This window comes from Ictalurus punctatus, chromosome 5 (genome assembly GCF_001660625.3).
Source record: "Ictalurus punctatus breed USDA103 chromosome 5, Coco_2.0, whole genome shotgun sequence".
NCBI classification, from domain to species: Eukaryota; Metazoa; Chordata; class Actinopteri; order Siluriformes; family Ictaluridae; genus Ictalurus; species Ictalurus punctatus.
The window spans coordinates 21489566-21512328 of NC_030420.2; the positions used below are offsets into that span (position 1 = coordinate 21489566).

The 22763-nt window shown below is 38.8% G+C and overlaps 2 protein-coding genes across 3 annotated transcripts; one reads left to right on the plus strand and one right to left on the minus strand.

Annotated features, from left to right (window-relative positions):
- Positions 1–619: 619 nt before the first annotated feature.
- Positions 620–5444, plus strand: suv39h1a (SUV39H1 histone lysine methyltransferase a). The gene is given in 8 exon segments (XM_017467434.3): positions 620–650; positions 2492–2637; positions 2797–3104; positions 3106–3179; positions 3182–3321; positions 4470–4616; positions 5024–5153; positions 5311–5444. Coding segments are annotated over 8 exon segments (1110 nt in total).
- A 6575-nt stretch (positions 5445–12019) lies between these two features.
- On the minus strand, positions 12020–21440 carry gpr173 (G protein-coupled receptor 173). Of its 2 annotated transcripts, none has more exons than XM_017467227.3 (2): positions 20454–21440; positions 12020–15325 (listed from the first exon to the last, which is right to left on the minus strand). In XM_017467227.3, exon 2 carries the CDS (start codon positions 15076–15078, stop codon positions 13915–13917), a length of 1164 nt encoding a protein of 387 aa, XP_017322716.1. In that variant the 5' UTR covers positions 15079–15325; positions 20454–21440; the 3' UTR covers positions 12020–13914. The 2 variants fall into 2 exon arrangements, with proteins under 2 accessions (XP_017322716.1, XP_017322717.1); XM_017467228.3 differs by lacking the exon at positions 20454–21440 and adding an exon at positions 17665–17706.
- Between the last annotated feature and the right edge of the window lie 1323 nt (positions 21441–22763).

Here is a 22763-nt window from a genome sequence, read left to right on the forward strand (position 1 = left end):
CTTTAACACCTGTAGATGGTCAATATTCTGAGGTTTTGTGTATTAATGTTTCAGTGCTTGGTCCCCTCGCAGAAATACCCTGTTACCTCATATGGGTCTAGAGCTGTATTGAGCTATCAAATATGCCAAACTCTATAAGTGAAAGTTTTCATAACTCGTACTCTGTCCAAAAAAAAGTGGATTTTCATTGGACATTGTAATCTCAAAGTTAAAAAGAAAAAAAAAAGAAAAGAAAACTGCTTATATGTATTGTTCCCGCCTGGCAAGCTTGCCTACGAGTGACAAAAACAAGACTCTGAAAATTTTCACAAATCAGCCTGAAACAACGTTTTATTCCTCTGAGTGGCTAGCTCTTCACATTATACGCTTTAGGCTATAAAGACCACAAGTACAATATGTGCGGTGATCGCAGTAGAATTACTTACAGGTTTACATTACTACATTACTACACTACCGCGGATTTATCATGAATCACTAAACGCAAACTAGCTTGACCGCGGTCAGAGGGAAAGGAATTGACCAATGAAAGTTGAGTAACTTTCTCTTGGCAACAACTCGATCAATGACGAAATATGTACACCTCACTTCCGGTATATTTGATCTACGTTTGGGAAGAAGCATGGAAGGAGAGATGGCACTGTATTTAAAAGGTAAGGAACAGTAGTGCAGCCCAGTGGCGTAATCTGGCTTGGGCATTGGAGGCTGTAGCCGCGGATATTTTTTTCTTTAGCCCCGAATAATTTTCCACCTGGAGCATTTTATCACTACGTAACTGAACGTCAGTAAAAGAAGACGGTGGTGTTGTAATTTTATATCTTAAATGAACGGAGGTGAGACCAATCACAGACGGTTTACAGGAAAATACATGCAAATACTCGTGTCTTATTGGCTGACAGCTCTCAACTCTGCCAAACGCTAGCTCACACAGTGTGAGGAAAAAATGGATATACGCTGATTTTATTTAATTTTTGTTTAACCAGTAAAGGATTTGAAACGGAAACAGTAACATCTTCTGATGCTGTGTAGGAAAACATGGTGTGTGAATGTCTATATGAGTTCCAGTTTACATGAAATTGATATGTGCAGAGCATGAGGAAAGATAATATAGTTTGCATGGTACTGTAGCAGCTAAACCCATAGCTTAGCTGTGCCTTCCCTTGGCTAGTGACACTAAACTAGCCTAGTTAGAAAAGTTTTATATTTTATCTCTCTGGTAGTTCTACAAACAGTGACAACACCCGAGGCAAGTTTTATGACAAATCCCACTTTTTCCTAATCTTGTCATACACTGACTACGTTTACATGGACAGGAGTAATCTAATTATTGACTTTATTCTGAGTAAGACAATATTGTGATTAAAGTGTTTACATGAGTTGTTTTTCGAATACCCCTTTTTCATGTTCCCCTTTGACATGTTATAGAGCATGGTTCAATTAACGGCACACATCATTACATCATTACGCCACGCCGTCTGACGTTCCCTCCAGAATTTGATGTTTCAACATACAGTTCTTCTTCGTTATGGTACCTTATACAGTTTTGGGTGTTTTTATTTTAAATTTTTACGAACGCTTCAAATGTGGTTAGTTATTTGTCTTGCTGTACTTGCAAATAGACAACTGCTTGAAGCTGTAAACTGCATCACAAACTGCATACTTACCTACTATATAGTAGCTGAAATACATGTATTTTGCCTACTGTATAGTAGGTAAGTATGCGGTTTCAGACGCAGCTGTGCTCTCTTGTTTGCCGTAAAACAGTTGAGCACTGTCGTGTGTGATCGTGTCCTGTTGCAAAATGTGGTGAAAACTCCCACACAATGTTAATAGTGTGATTAAGGTGTATACATGTCTGTAACGCACGTCGGTAATGCGACTAAAACAGGAATACTACACGTGTCTTAATTCGATTTGTGTTTACTTCAAGTATGACTTTAATCGGATTAAGGTAATAAAAAATGGCTGTTTACATGGTTGTTTCTTAATCAGATTATAATAATCTGTATTATACAATCTATATGTATGACAAATAAATTGTCTTAATCTGGTTAATATTGGATTATTGTTGTCCATGTAAACGTACTGATTGACAGCTAAGTTACCTCAGCGTCCATAAAACAAAACTTAGGCTACTAGCTGAGATGGGGGTAAAAATGCATGGAGAAGAATCTGGGCTCAGCCCTGGATGATTAACATTCCAGCTAACGCCCCTGGTGCAGCCTATGATCATTACTGTAAGCACATCCTTAAAAGTCACTGGCACTTTATGACCAGCATGCTTGTAAGAAAAAAAAAGAGAAGAGATAAGACAGACCTGAAGTGTATCACTGGACATTAACAGTCATGAAAGTGACAACTGGGATTGTTAAAAAAAAAAACCCACTGCCAATCTACAGTTTCATTTTCTTTTTGAGGAGAGAGCACTGTTTCCTATTAGACAGGCATCAGTACCAAATGTATTTTTATGCGTTTTTACCTTCCTGCTCTGAAGACTGCAGTGTGTCTTGCAAGTACTCGTGGGATGAGCTGCAGTCTCTTTGTAGGAGACAGAAATTAGTGTGCAAGCAGATGGTTGTGACTGAGGATGACTTCAATGACTATGTTGTGGACTATCTGTGTAATTATAGAAAAATTAAGGTGAGCGAACACTAAAACTCTGTAATGGTAAAGTTTTCATCTCAATTCTTATTATTCTTATCATTACTAAATGCACGTCTCAACATTAGAATAGAGATTCATCCATTTATATATTGCATTTTCTTTTACATATAACATACGTACTATGTCCTTGTGTAGGGTCAGGAGTTTTTCCTGGTAAAGTGGAACGGTTACTCTGAGTCAGAGAATACATGGGAACCGCACAAAAATATTAAATGCCCCAGACTCCTCCAGCAGTTCCGGCAGGATATGCGTTTAGCACTGCTTCATGCTAATATGCCTCTGGACTGAAGCTCACTGGTTGCCTCTGCAGTTTCCTTCATCCACGAGAGGGCCAAGCAGCGGATAAAGCTGCGAACCTGGGAGTAAGAGCTGAACCGAACCTGTCAGCACAAGGGGCGCATCTTTGTCAGGAATGACATGGACCTCGACAGCCCTCCCAAAGACTTATAATGAAAACCTGCAGGTGAAAATCAGGCCAGGTATGCCCATCTATGAGTGTAACTCACGGTGCCAGTGTGGGTAGACTGCAGGAACAGAGTGGTGCAGAGGGGCATCCAGTATGACTTGTGCATTTTTAAAACAGTTAATGGAAGAGGATGGGGTGTGTGCACATTCGAGAGAATTCCCAAGAACTCTTTCATCATGGAGTACCTTGGAGAGGTGAGTGCTCTGAGTTTCATATGCTCATTTTTGCCCAAAGAAACGTACATCAGCTTGGCAGAAACAAGTCAAAGTTGTAGGAAGAACATAGAAAGCCACAACTAAGCACAAGGACTGGTAAGTAAGTGTTAGTAAGCTTGTGGCAAAATATATCTCCCTCATCACTGAAATACTATAAAATTCAACAAGTGGAACCAGGGAGCCAGGGGAAGTATGTAGTATTGTACTCACAGCTCCAGGGTCCCAGATTCCTGAACTCGGGTTACTGTTCTCACCTTAGCTTTCCTCCTGGTTCTCCGGTTTCCTCCCACTTCCCCAAAACATGCCAGTAAGTGAATTGGCTACACTAAATTGCCCCTAGGTATGAATGAGTGTTTTAAATGTCTGCATGCATGGACCCTGTGATAGACTGCTGTCCCATCGACAGTGTATTCCACCTCATGCCCATTGTTCCTGGAATTCACCATAACCCTGACCAGGATAAAGAGGTTACTAAAGAATGAATGATTGAATAAAAGCATAACGATCATTTAAAAGTCTCTGCTGTCTCTAAAGAAATGCCTTGTAAGATTGGTATAAATCATTTATTCCTCGTCAGATTGGTATAAACGCTGCAAAATTAGAATAATCACCCTGATCTATTATTATTATTATTATTATTATTATTATTATTATTATTATTATTATTATTATTATTCTTATTATCGTTATTAGAATTGCATGCTATTTGAGGTTTTTTTTCCATGACTTTTGAATACAGGGTCTGCATTCCCAGGGTGAGGGAGGGGATGTGAAATATGATAAATTATTAATGGTTAATAATATTTTTCCTTGCTCACATCTGCATGATGTACTTAAAAACATTTATCTACACAAAAACAGTCAGTGGGAATAGGTAAATGTATTTTGGTGGAAGAAACAGGGTTTTTGACTTTTAAATGATTGACACTTGATTAATTGTATACAATATGCCAGGAGACCTGAACCACCAAGGTGAGAAAGGTCAGTAATGATTTTAGGTTGTATTTATTTATTTATTTACTTTTAAATAACTACTTTATTTCTTATATAGATCCACCGAAATCACAACTATAAGAATTATTCTTGCATTGCCTTCCGTTGCTGTCTGTGTGTTATGTGTTTTTAAGGTCATCACCTCAGAGGAGGCTGAGAGAAGAGGACAGATGTATGATCAGCAGGGTGTCACCTACTTGTTTGATCTGGATTACGTGGCTGATGTCTTTACTCTGGATGCTGCCCATTATGGAAATATTTCCCACTTTGTCAACCACAGTGTAAGTGTGACTCATGATGTGCTGATTAGCTGTCAGTTTGGCATGTTATAGCAGACCGTAACAATGATAACAATCAGTTAAATTTTATTTAATGGAGATAATCTAATTTGTGTAAATGGAAATCTCCTGTGATATAAAAAACTAAATGCATCATGACTTTATATCAGTCATGGTCAAGATTTCTTACTTTAAATTACCTGGCCTTTGGCATTCCATGCAGTAGGTGTAAATTGTAATGTCATTACACTGTCACTGACATTACATGTCCTTTTTCCCTTTTGTCATGTTGATCTTGTGTTCTCTTTATTGGGCTAACAACTGAGCATTATGTCTAAATTGGTATATCCCAGTGTCCCACATATAACTTAAACTACAAAAATCATAGTATGTCCTCAACCATTTTGCAGTGCGACCCAAACTTGAAGGTGTATAATGTTTTCATCGACAACTTAGATGAACGGTTTCCTAGGATTGCTTTCTTTGCAAGACGAGCAATAAGAGTGGGAGAAGAGCTCACTTTCGACTATAAAATGAGAAGTAAGCATGTGATACTTTAGTAGCACTGCACTTGTTGGATTTTTCATAGCAAACATATCTAGACAACTATGACTTTTTGTAATACTTTGAAAGACTTCATTATTAACGAGTTTGTAGTTTATTCCTTCATCTGCTATGGTGTCCTCTGTGTTTATAGTTGATGAGGCAGATGTAGAAAGCTCCAAAATGGACATAAATTGCAGCCGGTCAGGAATGCCAGACACTCCTATCAATCGCATCTGCATGGAGTGCAAGTGTGGAGTAGAGAGTTGCAGGAAATTCCTGTTTTAGTCCTGCCTGCAAAGAGCAAATCTGTATGTTAATTTGTCCACACTGATTTTCTGTTTGCATTTTTACAACATTGTTTTTAGCAAAAGTTTTCACACTGTTGTGTATTTGACGATGTACTGAATTGTCTGTTATTTTAAGCATTATTTTTAAGTCAATTTTTCTATGGTAAAAATGCATTAATTTATTCCTTCCTTTATTCATTTTAAATAACCACATTGTCCAGGTTTGAGTTGCAGTAGCTCCAGAGCCATGGGCTCCAGATCCACCATGACCCTGATCAAGATAAAGTGGTTACTAAAGAAAATGAATTAATATTCGACATTGTTTTAATACCTTTTGGTAAACTCCTGAACTTGTGACGCTCTTAGAAAACTCTCATTTGGCCACTTTGTGTTATGAAACCTTTTTAGACATGGTTTTACACATATCTTCCAATAAAAGGCAGATATACCACTACATTGCATTATAGTATTTTTGTCCTAAAGAATCCTGTTACAGCCAGCAGATGGTGGTACATGCAAATGAACCAAAGCTACATTGTTTCTGGGTCATTTTACATGAAAGCTTGCTGGAACTGCATCCAGGCGAGAACAGCTTGCACAACAAATTCTAATGAAGATGTAATCAATCTGTAGTGCTTTCTATACTTTGTTGGTTATTAAACATGAAGGTCATTGTTTTATCATGCTTAACATGTAGGTAGTTATTTGTATATTGACAAATTGCACCACGTATTCGGTTAAACCATGTGTCAAACACAAGGTCCGCAAGCCAAATCCAGCCCACAGGCTTGTTTCATTTGGCCCGTGTGAACTTGGAAAAAGTAATAGTGAAGCAGCTTGCAGTAGGCCTACACTACTGCTCAACCTCACACTATCCAGAATTCACAGCAGAACTGTAGCGTAGTGACGCAAACACCATGCGCACAAACGCATCTCACACTGCTTAACTTAAACCGACGAGTGGTAGCTTTTTATATATCCAAATATCCAATGGGCACTTACTGTAAACTGCTGTGTATATACATCCACTCTGGATTCTCTCATGGCCGGCTTGACTTTGGTCTAAAACGTAGGTTAAAATCAACACCTGTGTGCTGTGCTTGATGTAAGTCTAAAAATGATTCAGAAGCATGTTGTGTGTTGTGCTGGCAGTGGTGTAACCAGACATTAATTTTGGTTTGATGAGGAAATGTACAAAACTAAAATCATGATTGTTTTTCCTCACCTCTACCATTAACTTGCTAAGAATTATGAGCTCATGCATTTCAGGTGGATATCGGACATCAATAATAATTTGTTATTTAATATTTAACAGCACAATCTACCACCAAACAGTCTTTACATATTAATAATTACCATAAAATACCTTTATGACAGTTCCACAGAAAATGATTAAAATGGCATGTTAATAATCTGAGAAAATTACACATTATATTATAAATCCTGATCTACTTTTCTTTTGCAGTAAACACCAGCAGGCTACTTCAGGCTTCTAGCTATTTGGCTAGTAGCTTTCAAACAGAAAATGCATCAACCAATTGGGTAATCTTTCTCACCGCAGCAACTCGTATCCAATAAACCATGATTAGTCAAACAAATACAATCTTTTTTTCTTTCTTTTCTTTTCTTTTATTTTTTCTTTCTTTCTTTTTTTTAAAAACAAAAACAAAAAAAAAACAACACATTTAATATAATCAGGGTATTATATTATATAGGTTGAAAATCTAGGGGGCAGACTCCCACCCCCCTCTCCCAGGCTTCAACTGTCCAGTTTCTGTGAGTCTGTGCTCATGATAGCCTCAGATTCTTGTTCTTGGCTGACAGGAATGGAATCTGATGTGGTCTTCTGCTGTTTTAGCTCATCCACCTCAAGGTTTAATGTATTATGTATTCTGAGATGCTTTTCTGCTCACCACGGTTATGGTGAGTGCTTATCTGAGTTGCTATAGACTTCCCGTCAGCTCAGACCAGTGATTCCCCTCTGATCTCTCTCATCAGCAAGGTTTCCAGCCTGCAGACCATCCCATCCACTTACAAGATAATTTCTGTTTTTCAAAACTTCTGTGTAAACTCTAGAGACTGTTGTGTGTGTTCTCAAGAGATCAGCAGTTTCTGAATTGCTCAAACCAACCCACCTGCCACCAACAACTATGTCATGGTTAAGTTACAGAGATCACACTTTTCCCCCATTCTGACGTTTGATGTGAACAGATGGTACCAGAATGCCCTATGGGTTGAAGGCAAGCCGGTGGAGGAAGTGTGATGCTCTTGGCAATGTTCTGCTGGGAAACCTTGGGTCCTGGCATTCATGTAGCTGTTACTTTGACATATACCACCTACCTAAACACTGTTGCAGAGCAAGTACACCCCTTCATCGCAGTGGTATTCCCTAATGGCAGTGGCCTCTTTCAGCAGCCTGCCACACTGCAAAAATTGTTCAGGAATGGTTTGAAGATCATGACAAATCCCTTTGGGGTCTGAGTTTAGGTCAGTCAGCTCAATTGAGCTTTGTTTCTTTCTGAAGGTCTGCATTCTCTGACCTCCATCTATCTTTCTGTCTGTTCATCCCCCTCTTTAATCTTTCTCTTAGCAGATCTATACTTACCTTCTTCAATGTCCTGTCCAAACTCAGTACTTCGCTTTTCATGCTACAGCACTTCCACAGCATGCTTTTAACTTTGGCTGAGTGCAGGCTTCTCTCTGGCCACTATTAGATTTGGTGGATTTATGGTGGATCAGGCCTAACTGTGATGCTAGAAGTTGAGCTCAGCCATAAGGCCACTTAGCTTGGACAACACAACTCTTACACAGATGGCACAGTGAATTAGTGTTGGTTAAAATCACATTCAGATTTTTTTTCTCTATTTTGTCATAGATTGATTTTTTTAAATAAGTGTTTAACAGCATTTTTGAAGCAGAGAATTCTAATAGCACCATATGGTTAAGTTATCAGAGTTATCACAAAATAGTACAAGATATCATGATGCAAAGTCACATAATATAGTGCTTTGAAGAATTATCGCAATTTAAAAAAAGTGATGGAACTTTGTATTGATGATCAAGGCAATTTCATGTTAAAGAAAGCCAGTATGTTATTCATTCATTCAGTCATTCGTTCCTTCAGTAACTGCTTTATCCTGGTCAGGGTCTCTGTGGTTCCAGTGTCTATTGCACAGTGAGAATACACAATGTGCACACAAATTCACGGTCATACCTAAGAAAAAAGTATGTGAATACATACATCATTCATATGTTCAGATCTTCCAACAGCTAAAAATTGTATTATTGAATAATAAATATCAGCTTAATGACATTTTACATACATTTTTTTATAAATAGTGAAAAAATGCTTTAAATGAGAGTCAGGGGTTTAGTTCTTATAAGCAATAACTGACTGTCACACTGACCAGGTTTACACTCACTTTTGTATCTGGTTTACTGCTGAGCAAAGCTAAGAATCTGCTGCTCTTATTATGACAGTGTTAACAAGAGGCATCTGTGTGTCATTTAGCATGATTCTAAATTCCTTGTGGGAAAGGAAACCAGGATGATAGGGGAAGAATTCCCATTGTTAAAGATCAGCCATGTCTGAACTCTTTGGTGGTAAATGCATCTGAGCTTCCGCTGAATAAAAAGTCCTCTACGGTCATGTGTCTCGTCGATGAAATAACATTGTTTGCAACTATGTGGCATATCATTGTAATACAACCCCAATTCCAAAAAAGTTGGGATGCTGTGAAAAATGTAAATAAATGTGTCTATGGAATGGGCAGCTTGCACATCTGGAAAGGCATCATTTCATGTTTATGAAGTTTGCAAATCATTGCATTCTGTCTTTATTTACATTTATTTACACAGCGTCTCAACTTTTTTGGAATTGGGGTTGTATGAGCAAAATGTTTTCCATTTACTGTTTTCCATCCATCCATTTTCTGTACTGCTTTTCCTACACAGGGTTGCGCAGAGCCTGGAGCCTATCCCAGGGAACTCGGGGCACAAGGCAGGGGACACCCTGGAAGGGGTGCCAACCCATCACAGAGCACAATCTCACACACACACACGCACACACACACACACACACACACACACACACACACACACACACACACACACACACACACACACACACACACACACACACACACACACACACACACTCTCTCTTACATACCCATTCACACAATACAGACAATTTGGATATGCCAATCAACCTATAGCACGTCTTTGGACTGGTGGAGGAAACCTCTGAAGCACAGGGACAACTTGCAAAATCCGCACACACAGGGTGGAGGAAGGGAATCGAACCCCCAACCCCGACGGTGCAGGTTCAGTATTGTAGCACCTAATGGGGCAGCTTGGGTCTAGAAGCACAAAACTCAGATCCAGCCTGCACCTTTCCAGTTACATACATGTAGACCACATATGCTGCCATGTCATTATTATTTTGCATTGTGAGGTATACCATTAAACTCTTCTGGAGCTGGGCAGATGCATTGCCCATGGAACAAAGGTTACATCACATTGACAGTCCAAAACGCAACAAAAGTAAACTTTTATTGTCAGGGGGGAAAACCTTTTAATTTACAGAACAAGTTATCTGAATCTGAAATCAAACTTGACATTCTCACTCATTTTTTCCCCTCACATTTCTTTTCATTTATCATACACTCATGAAAATTGTGACTCCGTGGGTTGATCATAGAAATATTTCATTCAGTGTGATGTTATCACTGAGCATTCTCTTTCTTTCTGTGTCATGTCATTAGTTCATTCACATTTTCTGCCTTTGTGGTATACAAGCTGCTAAAATCTCTTTGAAGTATATTTTTGTTATTTGAAGAGAAAATGATTTCACAAGAAATTGTGTATTTGACACAATTAAGAAAATCAAAAGTGTGGTGAAACTAATATAATAGAAGTTTGGAAATAAACCCATCAAGACAGGCACTTAAATCATACTGATATAGGGATATGCTGAATTTCAAATCAAATTTGAGATATATAAATCCAGAAAATAGATGTCATATCTCAAGGTGAGCTTGACAAGCATGTCAACAGCATGTTAAGCATTTGTGTTTTTGTTATACACCTTGTGCAAAAAATGTTCACCTAAAAATCCAAATTACTTTTAGCAAAAGGGCAAGACTCAAAAACACAAGCTGAACTTAATCCTAGACTGAAAATGAAGCTTAATAGTGAATCATTATGATAATTTAGACCCAGAGAATGTTTAAATTGTGTTGACAAACTTTGTACTAACACTATTAAATTGAACCACTATAAATATTCATTTATTATTCATATTCACTATTCAGTTACACTTCAGGTATTCTTTCATTTAGTTCCTGTAATCAGTGTGACAATGAAATTGGCTGACAATTATACATAACAGTTGTGGCAATAGTGCAGTTTACAGCCTTGAAGCAACTCAAAATTGCCACAGACTGGATTAAGATACTGCCTTTAAGCAATTATTTCATACATGTAATACACACTTATAGAACGGTGTTCCAAGTCACTGAGCTACCAATTTAGTTACCTTCCCTGGATCCTTGTGATATTTTAAGAATCATAAAGCAATTCCTTAATTTCCTAAGCACTACCATACCATTTTTAGCTGTTTTATCTAAAATGGTGTTGAAGAAAAAAATACGTAATTTCCTCTTAAGGTTACTTATTAAATCAATAATATAATTTATAATTTATAATTCATGTAAGAGAAAGGAAAAGTGTATTGGCAAGGGAAAGTGAACTTGATCAACTGTAGGAGTGACATTTTTCATTAGGCTGTCCATCAATGACCATGCTTGAGTTCGCTTCATCCCTAACAACCCCTCCCCCCTTTCCCAAGTCCTCTCACACATTCATACTTGGCATAAACAATCACTCACACATGCGTGGTAAAAAGATGATAACCAAGAGTCCATCCCTTTCCCTCCCCCTAGTTTGACGTTAGTCCATAGTCCATATAATACACAGGAAATCACACAGAGGTCACAGTTATTTTACAAAAGATAGAATGCCTGAAGCAACTAAAAATGTTCTACCAGGCATTTTTGCTTGTTACAAAAAATCACTCCCTTTTCACCCACCCACATGCCCTCCCTCCCAAACACCAATATAAGCACTTGTTCTTTTTTTCTGATCCTTTCAACATGAATACACACAATATCGCCAACCTTCACCTGCATCATTTCTCCCACCCTGAAAGATAAGAAGAAGGAAACAAAACAAAACAAAACAAAACCCAAAAATGTCTCAAAGAATTCCACAAGGATGAAGGAAGTTCCTTTTAATTCCACTTGGAAATCAAGTTTTGGAATTCAAGTCTTTCCACTGAACTGTGCAAAACTGTACACATTAGTGTCACAATTTGGGAATTATTTTCCAGATAGTTTAGTGCCCTTTTGATGCATTTTTCTCCTTGACCTCAGTTTGTATGGTTGTGACGGGGAGTGAAGAATGTCCTCCAATAGTCAGCAAAGACACAGTGTTGTTTTTCCCCAGCATTCATTTCTCTCCCAGTAGCGTGACCCCCCCCCCCCCCCCCCCCCCCCAAAGTCTTTAGAGGCATAGAGCTGTCAAATCCTCCTTACATCAGTAATATTAAACCTTCATAATAGACTAAGGCAATAGATGCAAATAACAATAAGAATTCTCCCCATTTTAGTTGTGGCTGGGTGGATTTAGCTCTTGGTGTAGATGTCATTCATTTTCCTGATATTCTGTTTTTGTTTCTTTTGTTTATTTGATCTTGCAAAAACTGGAGCAGAAAGGAATTAGACCATCCCAAGCTGAACCTGACTACCTCATAAAAAAGTCAATTTTCTGCTCTCTGTAACATTCAGATAAATATTACAATCGCTGTGTCTCTGTCTACATCATTCTACCAATCAAAATCCCCCCCACCCCACCCCCACCAAATAAATAAATAAATAAACCATTTCACTGATCAACACTTTCTGAAACTGTGTGCAAAATATTATTATCAGGCCAATTAATCAGAACATCTCCATTCCCAATTCCTTATCTCTACTAATACCTACACTTATTTCTGGAACATTATTTAATGAAACAAGGTGTGATGTAAAATCAGAATTTTTCTTCATACAAATGTTGCTGAATATTGAAATAAATGCATATTATTTGAATACACTAGTTTCATATTTTGTTGTGCATGTTATATCACTCCTGTGGTAGGTCAAACAAGCACAACCTAATTATAAATCATATTACATGTTGTTTACTGAATATCTGCTAACTCGTGGTCTTCTTGGATGTCACTCTTAATATTGTTTTTATAATAGAATATCACTGAATTTAATAATGCAAGTGAACTATAGGTATACATATTTCTCTTTACCTATAGAAAACTGTTATGCACTCAGTGATATGACATCAAATTGGATTCAAGTAACTGGTAATTTTGTACTCTTAAACGTCATGTAGGATCAACCAAAAAGACTGATTCAATTCAGTAACATCTCAGTTTCAGTACTTTAAGTACATTCATCCAATTAGGGGATTTTTTTCTAGAACATCAAAATCAGGCAAAAATTTTAAATGCTTTCAAAAATGGTGAGTTGTGTTATATAGACTTTGCAGTTTTAAGGTTTCTGTTTTGATATCAACGGATGACTCATGGATTGTGCAACCACATCATATGGGAACTCATTTTCAGCTTTAAAGAACTTTCATCAGTGGAAAGTAATTTATAAATATGGCAGGGAGACAAACATGGTAGGTCATGAAAGATGAGAGTGAGTGCAAATGTGATTACAGACTATTGGATAAACCTTCAATGATTAAACTCTAACTTGTTTTCAAGTATAGTATAGTTCTGTTCTATACACTAACTCATGTTCAAAACTTGCAATAACATACCAAATTTGCATTTCAAACTCTCATGTGTTTGTTGGCCTTTGGCACTTTAAAATTTAAGAATACATGCATTTTTCTTATTACTGTAATATATGCATTTTTTAGCAGTTATAATTTCAAATAGAAATTACTATGCCAACGTGAACTTTGAAGATTAATGGTACATGATCAGTGAATTAGTGAAGTAATGTTAATGTCAAGTTTAATTATTTTCACAGATCAATCCATTTTCTGACCCTCACACACTCATTACCAACACTGGTATTTTATTAATTTTTTTTTGTCTTTTGAACGATAGCATAGTCAAGGCTGTATTAAATAGCACTGTTTCTCAAAACACATTTGTATTTGATTTAGTGCCTCTCATTTTAGCCCTGAACCATTTCCTTTAATAGCAAGAAAAAGAATACATAGCATTTAGATGACAGCAGATGTTTTCCCCTATGACCTCCCTAACCTTACAACAAAAGAAACCATCCCTCATGCCTCCATCTTCAAATACCTTTTAAACCATATTAACTGTCCAATTGTGACCCACCCAAAGAGAAACAAAGGAAATTATAACAGAAATAAATAAACACTTGTCTTTACATGACACAGTAAGGCTCACGGGGTAGTTGAGGTTTAGTTCTACAACAGGGAGGCAAATGGGCCAGCAGACCCTTTTTGAGGTCCTTGTTAAGGAAAAAGCAGATAATGGGGTTCACCCCCGCTTGGGCAAAACTCATCCACACCGTAGTGGAGAGGTACCGGTGTGGGATGGTACATGCTTTCACAAAAACCCGCCAGTAACAGGCCACAATATATGGTGACCACAGCACCAGAAAAAACAGGGTGATTACGTAAAACATCCTGCCAAGCTGCTTCTCTGCCTTGAATTCCTCCATGCCTAGCAGCCTTCGGTTCTGGTTGTGCAAGTTCTGCCTGATACCCAACAGGGTAGGTGGCATTGGGCCCCGGCCGAAACCTGCAATCCAATTGGCGGCTGCCTGGCCTGTGGCTCCAGGCCCATGAAAGGTCCAGTTTTGGCTGATGGCGGGTACCATCTGGACGGGCTTCATCTTGCGGTGCTTGTACTCGAAGAGCAAGAGCTTCATGTAGACCACGTGAGTGGCTAGGATAAGCACGGCCAGCATAAGCATGAATCCCAGTGTATCATTGGCCTTAAAGTAACGGTGCTCAAAAATGCACTGATCTTCTTCACGGATGAATTTATAGGTGCCCACATCAAATACAGGTGGAAAGGCCATAGCAACTGACAGTGTCCAGACCATACACACCACAGCAACGCACGTCCAGAAGGTCATGCGCTTAGAGTAGAACCGATGGTGGGCAATGGCCATATACCGTGTGACACTAATGCAGAACAGCATGAAGGCTGCATGGAAGCAGAACAACACAGCCATGAAAGCCACCACCTTGCAGCTGAGTACACTGTAGGTCCAGGTTGAGCCATTCTTGATAGACACTAGTACAAATGGGAAGCAGACTGCTGACCGAATTGTGTCAGCCAAGCAAAGATCCAACAAGAAATAGTATGGGGCCTTGTGTAGGGCTCTGTCCCTTAACACTAGCAAAGATACCACCAGGTTGCCCACCAGACTGATGCATATGATCAGCCCTAGCAGGACAAGCTTGATGTAGGTAGACACTGCTGATGAAGGCCCTCCATTCACTGTGCCACCCGTTGTAGCCACAACTGCTGCCAGGGGGTTGTGGGACCCATCACTACTCTCATTTCCGTTGGCCATACCTCTTGCTGCTCTGATGGTAGAGTTTCGTCTTCTCCTGTAGAACCAACACCTCCTTTACTGTCACCTCCTCCACCACCACCTCCTCCTCCACCTCCTCCGGTTGAGCTGTTTTTCGTCCACGTGGTTGCCTCTATTTGTTGTCTCACATGGAACAGGAGAAGCTGGTTCTGCATAGCCTCATTTTGTACAGTTCTCTTTGGAGCTCCCTTTCAAAAATGTCTCCCCTCCTGACCCTTCACAACACCTATAAACAAAGTAAAATAATTGTTATTGTTCAAATTAAATGTTGAAAATTCATAGTCTCCTAGAAAACCAATTTTGAAGATAATTAATAATGTTAATTATCTAATGAACCTTAAGAACCCTTTTTCTAAGAGTGTACACATACAGTATAAATGCATGTTTCATAAAATGACACTTATGGATTGAAAGTCTGATACTGTTTAAAAATGGGACTGATTAGCAACATGATGGCTGATATTGTTTCTTCCATTAGTGCCCTACGATATGTGGTCAATTGTGCTAAGATCTTTTGATGGCTACATGGAAAATATGCTGATGAGATTATGTCCTGAATATTATTAAAGAAAGAAATGCTTGATGAATGACAATGTGTGTGATAAATGACCAAAATACACATACTCTTAGATTTACTTGACTGCCAAATGAGTACCCTTGCCCTCTCAGACTGTTACCCTCCATTATATCAGGTCATACTTTTTAAAGATTTTCTCAATTTCTTAACTTAAAATCAGCACAATTCTGGTCTGTACTACATCCCTGGGGCCCATGCATTGCCTTAAACCTTTATTGCTATTTTCCACTCATCCACCTGAGATCTAACATACCATGTTACACACTACAAAGTAGGCATCAGCCACAGTTGTCAAACTGCAGTTCAAAAACTTTCATCAGCTCTTCAAAGCCGGGTGCCTACTGTGAAATCACACCATTCACCCCATTCAACATATGGGGATGGATCATGGGTCAAGACTAGTGATAGGTATATTGTAAATGTAATTTTGCAGATGAAATTGATCTTCAAAAGCCCTGTTTAAAATGCTAAGGAGTGTTTGGTGTCTATTGTAAAACATTAATGTATGCTATTGCTCTGGAGCCTCAACTGGCACATTCTAACCCCCAAGCCTTATTCAGCTTGTGTAGACTTACTGTAATGCTGCAAAATCTAGACAGGATAATTCACTTCATGCTAATTCTTCATGTGTACAAACAAAAGAACATACAGTGGGGGAAATATGTATTGAACATGTAAAAAAAAAAAAATTAAGTAAATATATTTCCATTGAGGTTATTCACATAAAATTTTCACCAGACATCAGTATTAACTGAAAGCCACAAATATAAACAGTTCACAACATTAAAATCCATAAATAAAGTTATGTGTAATAAAGTGGAATGTCACAGGAAAAAAGTATTGAATGTGCTAAGAAACATTGGTTCTCCAAGGTGAAATCGTAAGTAGTCGTTGTAAGGTGAAAAGTAATTATATCTCTTATCTGTGCAAATTAATATCAGCTGGGTTAGTAAATTGATGGTCTATAAAAAGGCTTTTCGTTACCAAGGTGTCTTACAAGAAACATCTCATGATGGGTAAAAGCAAAGAGCTCTCCCAAGACCTTTGCAACCTTACTGTTGCAAAACATATTGATGGAATCGGATACAGACTTATTTCAAAACTTCTGAAACCTCCAGTAAGCACCATTGGGGCCATTATCCACAAGCGGAAGCAACATCACGCCGTCATCAACCGGCCACTCACAGGAGCTCAACATGACAGTGGTTTCTGACCAGGGAGTCAGAAGGATAGTCATAAGAGTAGCCCAAGAGCCAAGGACCACTTGGAAAGAGCTCCAGAAACACTTGGAGGCAGCAGGTACCATCATCACAGAGAAAACAATAGTCAATGTATTCCACCGCCATGGCATCTATGCATGCTCACCCCGCAAGACTCCATTACTAAAGAAAAGGCATGCTTCTCCACTAAGTATTAAATAAATTTCAGTTAGCATGTTCAATACTTTTTTCCTGTGTCATTCTACTTTATTATGCATAACTTCATTTATGGACTTTACTGTTTGGATTTCTTTATATGTGTGTATTTCTTGAGTTAATACCAAAATCTTGTGAAATTTACATGTGAATAGCCTCATTGGAAATATATTTACTGAAAAAAAATACTGACACGTTCAATACTTATTTCACCCATTGTAAATATGCTATTCTTGTTTCATTTAGTAGTCTTTAAATTATCTGTATATGTAATGTACCAATATGTATATACAAATATGTTGTAAAAGTTTAATTTAGGGGTATATCCAAAACAGAATGACCAGAATATGACATCACTCCAAAACCTAAAGGTAGGGTGCTACACATTTGTACATGTCAGTTGTAAACATAAATCAATCAATAGTCTCCTAAAAGGGAGAAGCAGGGCTCCAATAAGCAGCTGCTGTAGCATGCTGAGGAACATCATCTGACTTGCTCTCTGCACAGAGCAGATCAGCTGTTCCCACCACATGCAACATGGCATGCCAGCAACTAGTCTGTCACAGTGATTACCTCACTTGTTGCTAGGCTACAACACCTAACATCACGTTTTGGGTATTTGCATGTGGGTATCTCTGTGGAGAGAGAGAGAGGCAGAGGGATGGGGAGCAAGAAAGAGAGGTGGGGGGAGTTAATCGCTCATGATCTACACTGATTCTGAGAAACCATCAAGTTGTAGCTAGATGCAGAGATCCAACAGAAAACGCAGTTTAACAGTTAAATGCACATATAGAGAAGGTGGATTCTAACAGGTAAAAATACTGGTCTGTATACTGACATTGCTATCCTTATATGCTGACACATTGACCATTTCTATGAATGGCTACCAGATTTTACCTCAGAGATGTCTGAGATTATTAAAAACCTTATGTGAATGTCAGACTCCAAAAGGACAGAGAACAACCTATTGTTTTAGAGCAGCCATACTAATATACTTCTGTTACAGCAATTACAGCAGCTTGTTGCTAAGCTACAGGGTCCTTCTGCCTCGTGCAGTGTGTGCATGTGTGTGTGATGTGGTGTGTCTTCCTACAACTTAATGCTTTCGAATTTGTATGTGCTGAAGTGAGGTGGGAGGGATTGCTCATCAGAGGCAATCAGCTACCAAAGGAAAAAACAGTGAATGTTTTGTTTTTGTGTAGTGGCAGATTAGTCATTTAGCATTACCTGAAATTATCAGTTCTGTTAAGAAAAACAATATTAGTCTGAAATAGATGGATGATGAATAGTGCCCTCTTTTTTAAGCGAATGCAAGATGAAAATATGCAAATGTGAACCGCAAGGATAAAACTCGTGTCATCAGTAGATGCATATCTTGCTTTAGTACTGTATACTTATTAAGTTGCCTTTACAAAATCTGAAAGAGATATTACATTTTGTCAGAAACGCAGACACTGGGAACCGTATTTTTGTGAATTTTGATGCCATCGTTATGGTGACTATTGGATATTCCATGTTGCATGACCACTTAAGTGACCTTACTTATTAAACGGTACAGTCTTAGCAAAGAAGGTTCTTCAAATGGTCTTTGGACAGTTAAGGGTTCTCAGCTTGCTAAAAGGGTTCTACTTATAAGTCTTTCTTATAAGCAAACACTTCTAGAGAGAACCTTTAAGCGTTCCCCCCGAAGGACAGCCGAAGAACCCCTAAGATCTGGCCTTTTATAATGATACCTAGCAGATGGCATCCATGCTATAAAAACTGTTATAGAAACTGTTTGCAACAGGTGTGGCTGCCATCCCTCAACGTAGGATATAAAACATTATCTTGCTTATCCAAATCCATTTCTTCTCCTACTTCACAACAGACAAATGGCTTTTAAATTTACATCAGAGAGTATAAGAAACTTATCACTTTTGGACTGAAGGTTAAAATTGACTTTTAAAAAAGTAGACTCCAGTTTTGATAATATAGTATTTTGTTACATGGTTAAGAAGACTTCGGTGTATCGTTCAGTAAATAACATGCACATCCTAATCTTAAAATCAGTAAAAATAAAGAAATAAATAAAGAAAGAAAGAAAATCTTACAAATATTGTTGGCTTTCGTAACCACAGAAGGGGTCCAATGATTCAAATGGAACACTATGACTCTTATGTGAGTGTTTTTTTTAACAGCTATATGAGCAATGCAATAGGAAATATTAATTTACTGGAAATGTTTCTGGTCTCACCCAACCTCACAAGTGACCACTGGTAACAGCTTTAACTACATTAAGGTTCAGTTTGATCTACGCTAAATAATAGGTGAATGTGAGGAAACTGAGGCATTACTAATTCAACTAAAAAGTCTTAGCCAAACCATCGGTGAAATATGTAAATAGGCATCCGGCACTTGCTCGTATCCGTGCCAAAACGCATCATCTCTGCAAACACACGGCTACTTGTAGACTATGTGGCTGTGTATTCTGGTTAGTCTGTCATTTATGGTAGTAATACCGGCTAAAAGCGTGTGTCGCTTCAGGGAGGAGTCGGATGGACTGGTGTTAAGTCGGTATGGAGGAAGAAGGCCGCGCTACAGTTAAAGGCTGGATAGCAACAGCAGAGAGAGTGCGGCTAACGGCTCTCACTATGGGAGGAGCAGGCGACACGGAATTCACCAACCAAAAGCAGACACAATCACTCCCACTGTCCCATACCTACCGTTCGGCTACAAAACGCTGAGGAAAAAAAAAAAGAAAAAAAAAAAAACCAACCTCATTAGGCCATTTTGCTGTATCTTGGTGTGTACTATGGTTTTGTGTGGGCATTGCGCTTGATGCGCCATTTAAACATTTATGCCGAGTTTCTAGTGCGTCCAACCTGCGGCTGATGCTCGATTTCATTCAGGCTGAATGTGATGATAATGATTCATTTCTGAAAGAAAACCAGACAGTGCTGATGTACCCAAATGCCTACGCAAAAGTGCAAGCGACATATAAAAGCGCCTAAAGCGAGTCATAGCCTCCTGTTCGGGTTTATGCTGTTTTCTCCCGGGTGTAATATAGATCTGTGTAACTCCGTGGGCCTCCTTTATCCAGGTACACAATACAGCAACGGTGCGCGTATCACGCTGATATAACAATTAACCCATACTTATTTATTTTCAGTTAAGCTCATACCTTATATCATAGACTATGCGACAAGAGGTGAGGCTACTTTGTCTATCCTTGAAGGGTTAAGACTTTTCCCTCCCCAACATTGTAGCATAATAATGCATAGGTTAAAAGGTTATCCTAATTAGCCTAGCTTTATTTTTAAAAAAATAAAATGTCAATTTTTCAGAGAACAGTGATGAATGTGAGGCCGAGATGGAGCTTCTACCTGGAAATCTCCAGTTTGTCCTCAACACAATGGCTTTGGCTTGGACAGCAGGCCTGAACGGGAGCTTGTTGCAGTTGTCAAGAACCAAAAACACACAAAAGATGCAAAAATTGTTCTTTTCCAAATGACACCCCTCGCTCAGAGAATTAATCATGAATCCAAACCTGCGGTCCAGTATCGACTGTCAACTCGTTAACCCGTAACAGAACCGGAAAAATATATCAGATGGATGGGGGGAAACGAATTAATAAACAAAATGGTTACGTCTGAGGGGGAAATAACGCAAAAAGCGGGTTCGTGTCGAACAGCAAGCCCCGTTGTTTAGCCAGCGGCTCGTTAGCTTATGTAAACAGGGGATTTAAAAAGCAAAAAATGTCGTTTCCTTTTTTTTCGTGTGCATGTCATGTCTTCGGGTTTTCCATAAACGCTAGCCTAAGCCTCAGCCGGATATTCCCATCGCACTGTGGTAGAATAAAATAAATACATAGGCACTGCCAGACTGTTATATTTCGTTTTTATGGTAGCCTAATGTAAAATCCCGTGATACGCGGCACTGTCATGTTGAGGTACGCAGCACTGTGTTCATAATGCATCGGCGCTCCCTAATAGCATTCCAGCTCAAGATGATGCTTCCTCACTGTCTTCATTTTCTTCCCGAAATTTTAACCGGAGCTGAAACCGTTTTCCTCCGCCACAGCGACATCCACACAGTTCGTCTTGAAACGGATTTAATCTGTCTGGCGAGTTAAGCATCTCCGCGTCTCCAGCGCTGTGATCGTTGTCCTTTCGCCCAGTGCACTCATCCTCCTCCTCCTGTGTGTGGATGTGGAGGCTACACGGCGCAAACAGGCGCCCTATTTAAAACACATAGACGCCACATACTGCCTTGGATTGTGTTTTTTTAAAGGCAAAATATCCAACTATCATGGTTGTAACTATTATGGTTCGCAAATCGGTGTTAGGAAACGCGCCATGGTCTTTAACAGCAAAGAGTCACCAATAAACTGAGGAAAAGTGTAAAAGATGGACATAATGCACAGGTTCTTTGCTGTACAGTGAATAAGAAAACGCGACTCGGCACCAGTTCGGGTCTCTCTCGGCTTTTTACGGAAAAAGCCGAGAGTAACTCGGGAAGGTTCGGGAGTATATCGTGCGCTACTGCGTGCTACAGTGAGCGTATATAAAGGGGACCATGTAACATCAGCCTTTTCTTTTATTGTAACGATGGAATGGCTCTTTCACCTGACCTGGTTTTATATTGGCCTAATAGATACATACTATATTATATTTTTTGTTGACCCCCTGACCGTTACACCTGTATGTGGTTCTTCCCCAAACTGTTACCACAAAGTTGTACAGCAGCACACAACTGTGTAAGAGGTCTTTGTATGCTGTAGCATTACAATTTCCCTTCATTGGAACTAAGGCGCCCAAACATATTCCAGCATGACAACGCTCCTGTGTGCAAAGCAAGGTTCATAAAGACATGGTTTGACAAAGTTGGAGTGGAAGAACTCGAGAAGCCTGCACAGGTCCCTGACCTAAACCCCATTGAACACTTTTGGGAATGAACTAGAATGTAAACTAGGAACTAATAGACCTAAACAGGACATAAAATAGCATTAAATTAAATAGGAACTAAAAGAACACTAAATTAAATTTCTCCTCACTCACCATCAATTCACTCATATCTGTCCGGCCACAGAATTTCATCAACCTCATATCAGATATTTTGTCTTGCAATGTAAAGTGGCAAATTTTGGGTTGTTTTTTTTTTTTTAGCATGGCACAGCCATCCCCTCCATGTCTCTGCTGCAATGTCCTCGCCAGCAGCATCCATTGTGACCAGGAAAGTCATGAAGTCATGATGTTGTGTGTTACTGTATATGGTATATGGCCTAATGATGAGGTTGTGGGTAATTACACCATTCTCTTGCACACTGTTCTAGATCCTATATTATTTTAGAAATTCATCTCAATTAAATTTGTGTAATTACATTTAAGGACACTTGTCAGAGACATTATTATATTCCTGTAAGATATACATTACAGATCATACTTAGCAATACTATAAAGATAAAGACATTATGCAGGTAAAAAAGTAACAACAGTGCACTTATGAGGCCTTATGTACTGGTACCACAGTTTCCATGTTCACTCACTGTCCTTCTCAGAAGGTACATTGTAGAGTTGTTTCATGCTCATGAGATTTCTCTTCAGCACCTTGTCTACAGTGAAGCTGTCAATTCTAGTCAATTCTAAAAGATACCTTGTTTGCTATTACCATATTACAATTTTTTGCCACCAGTA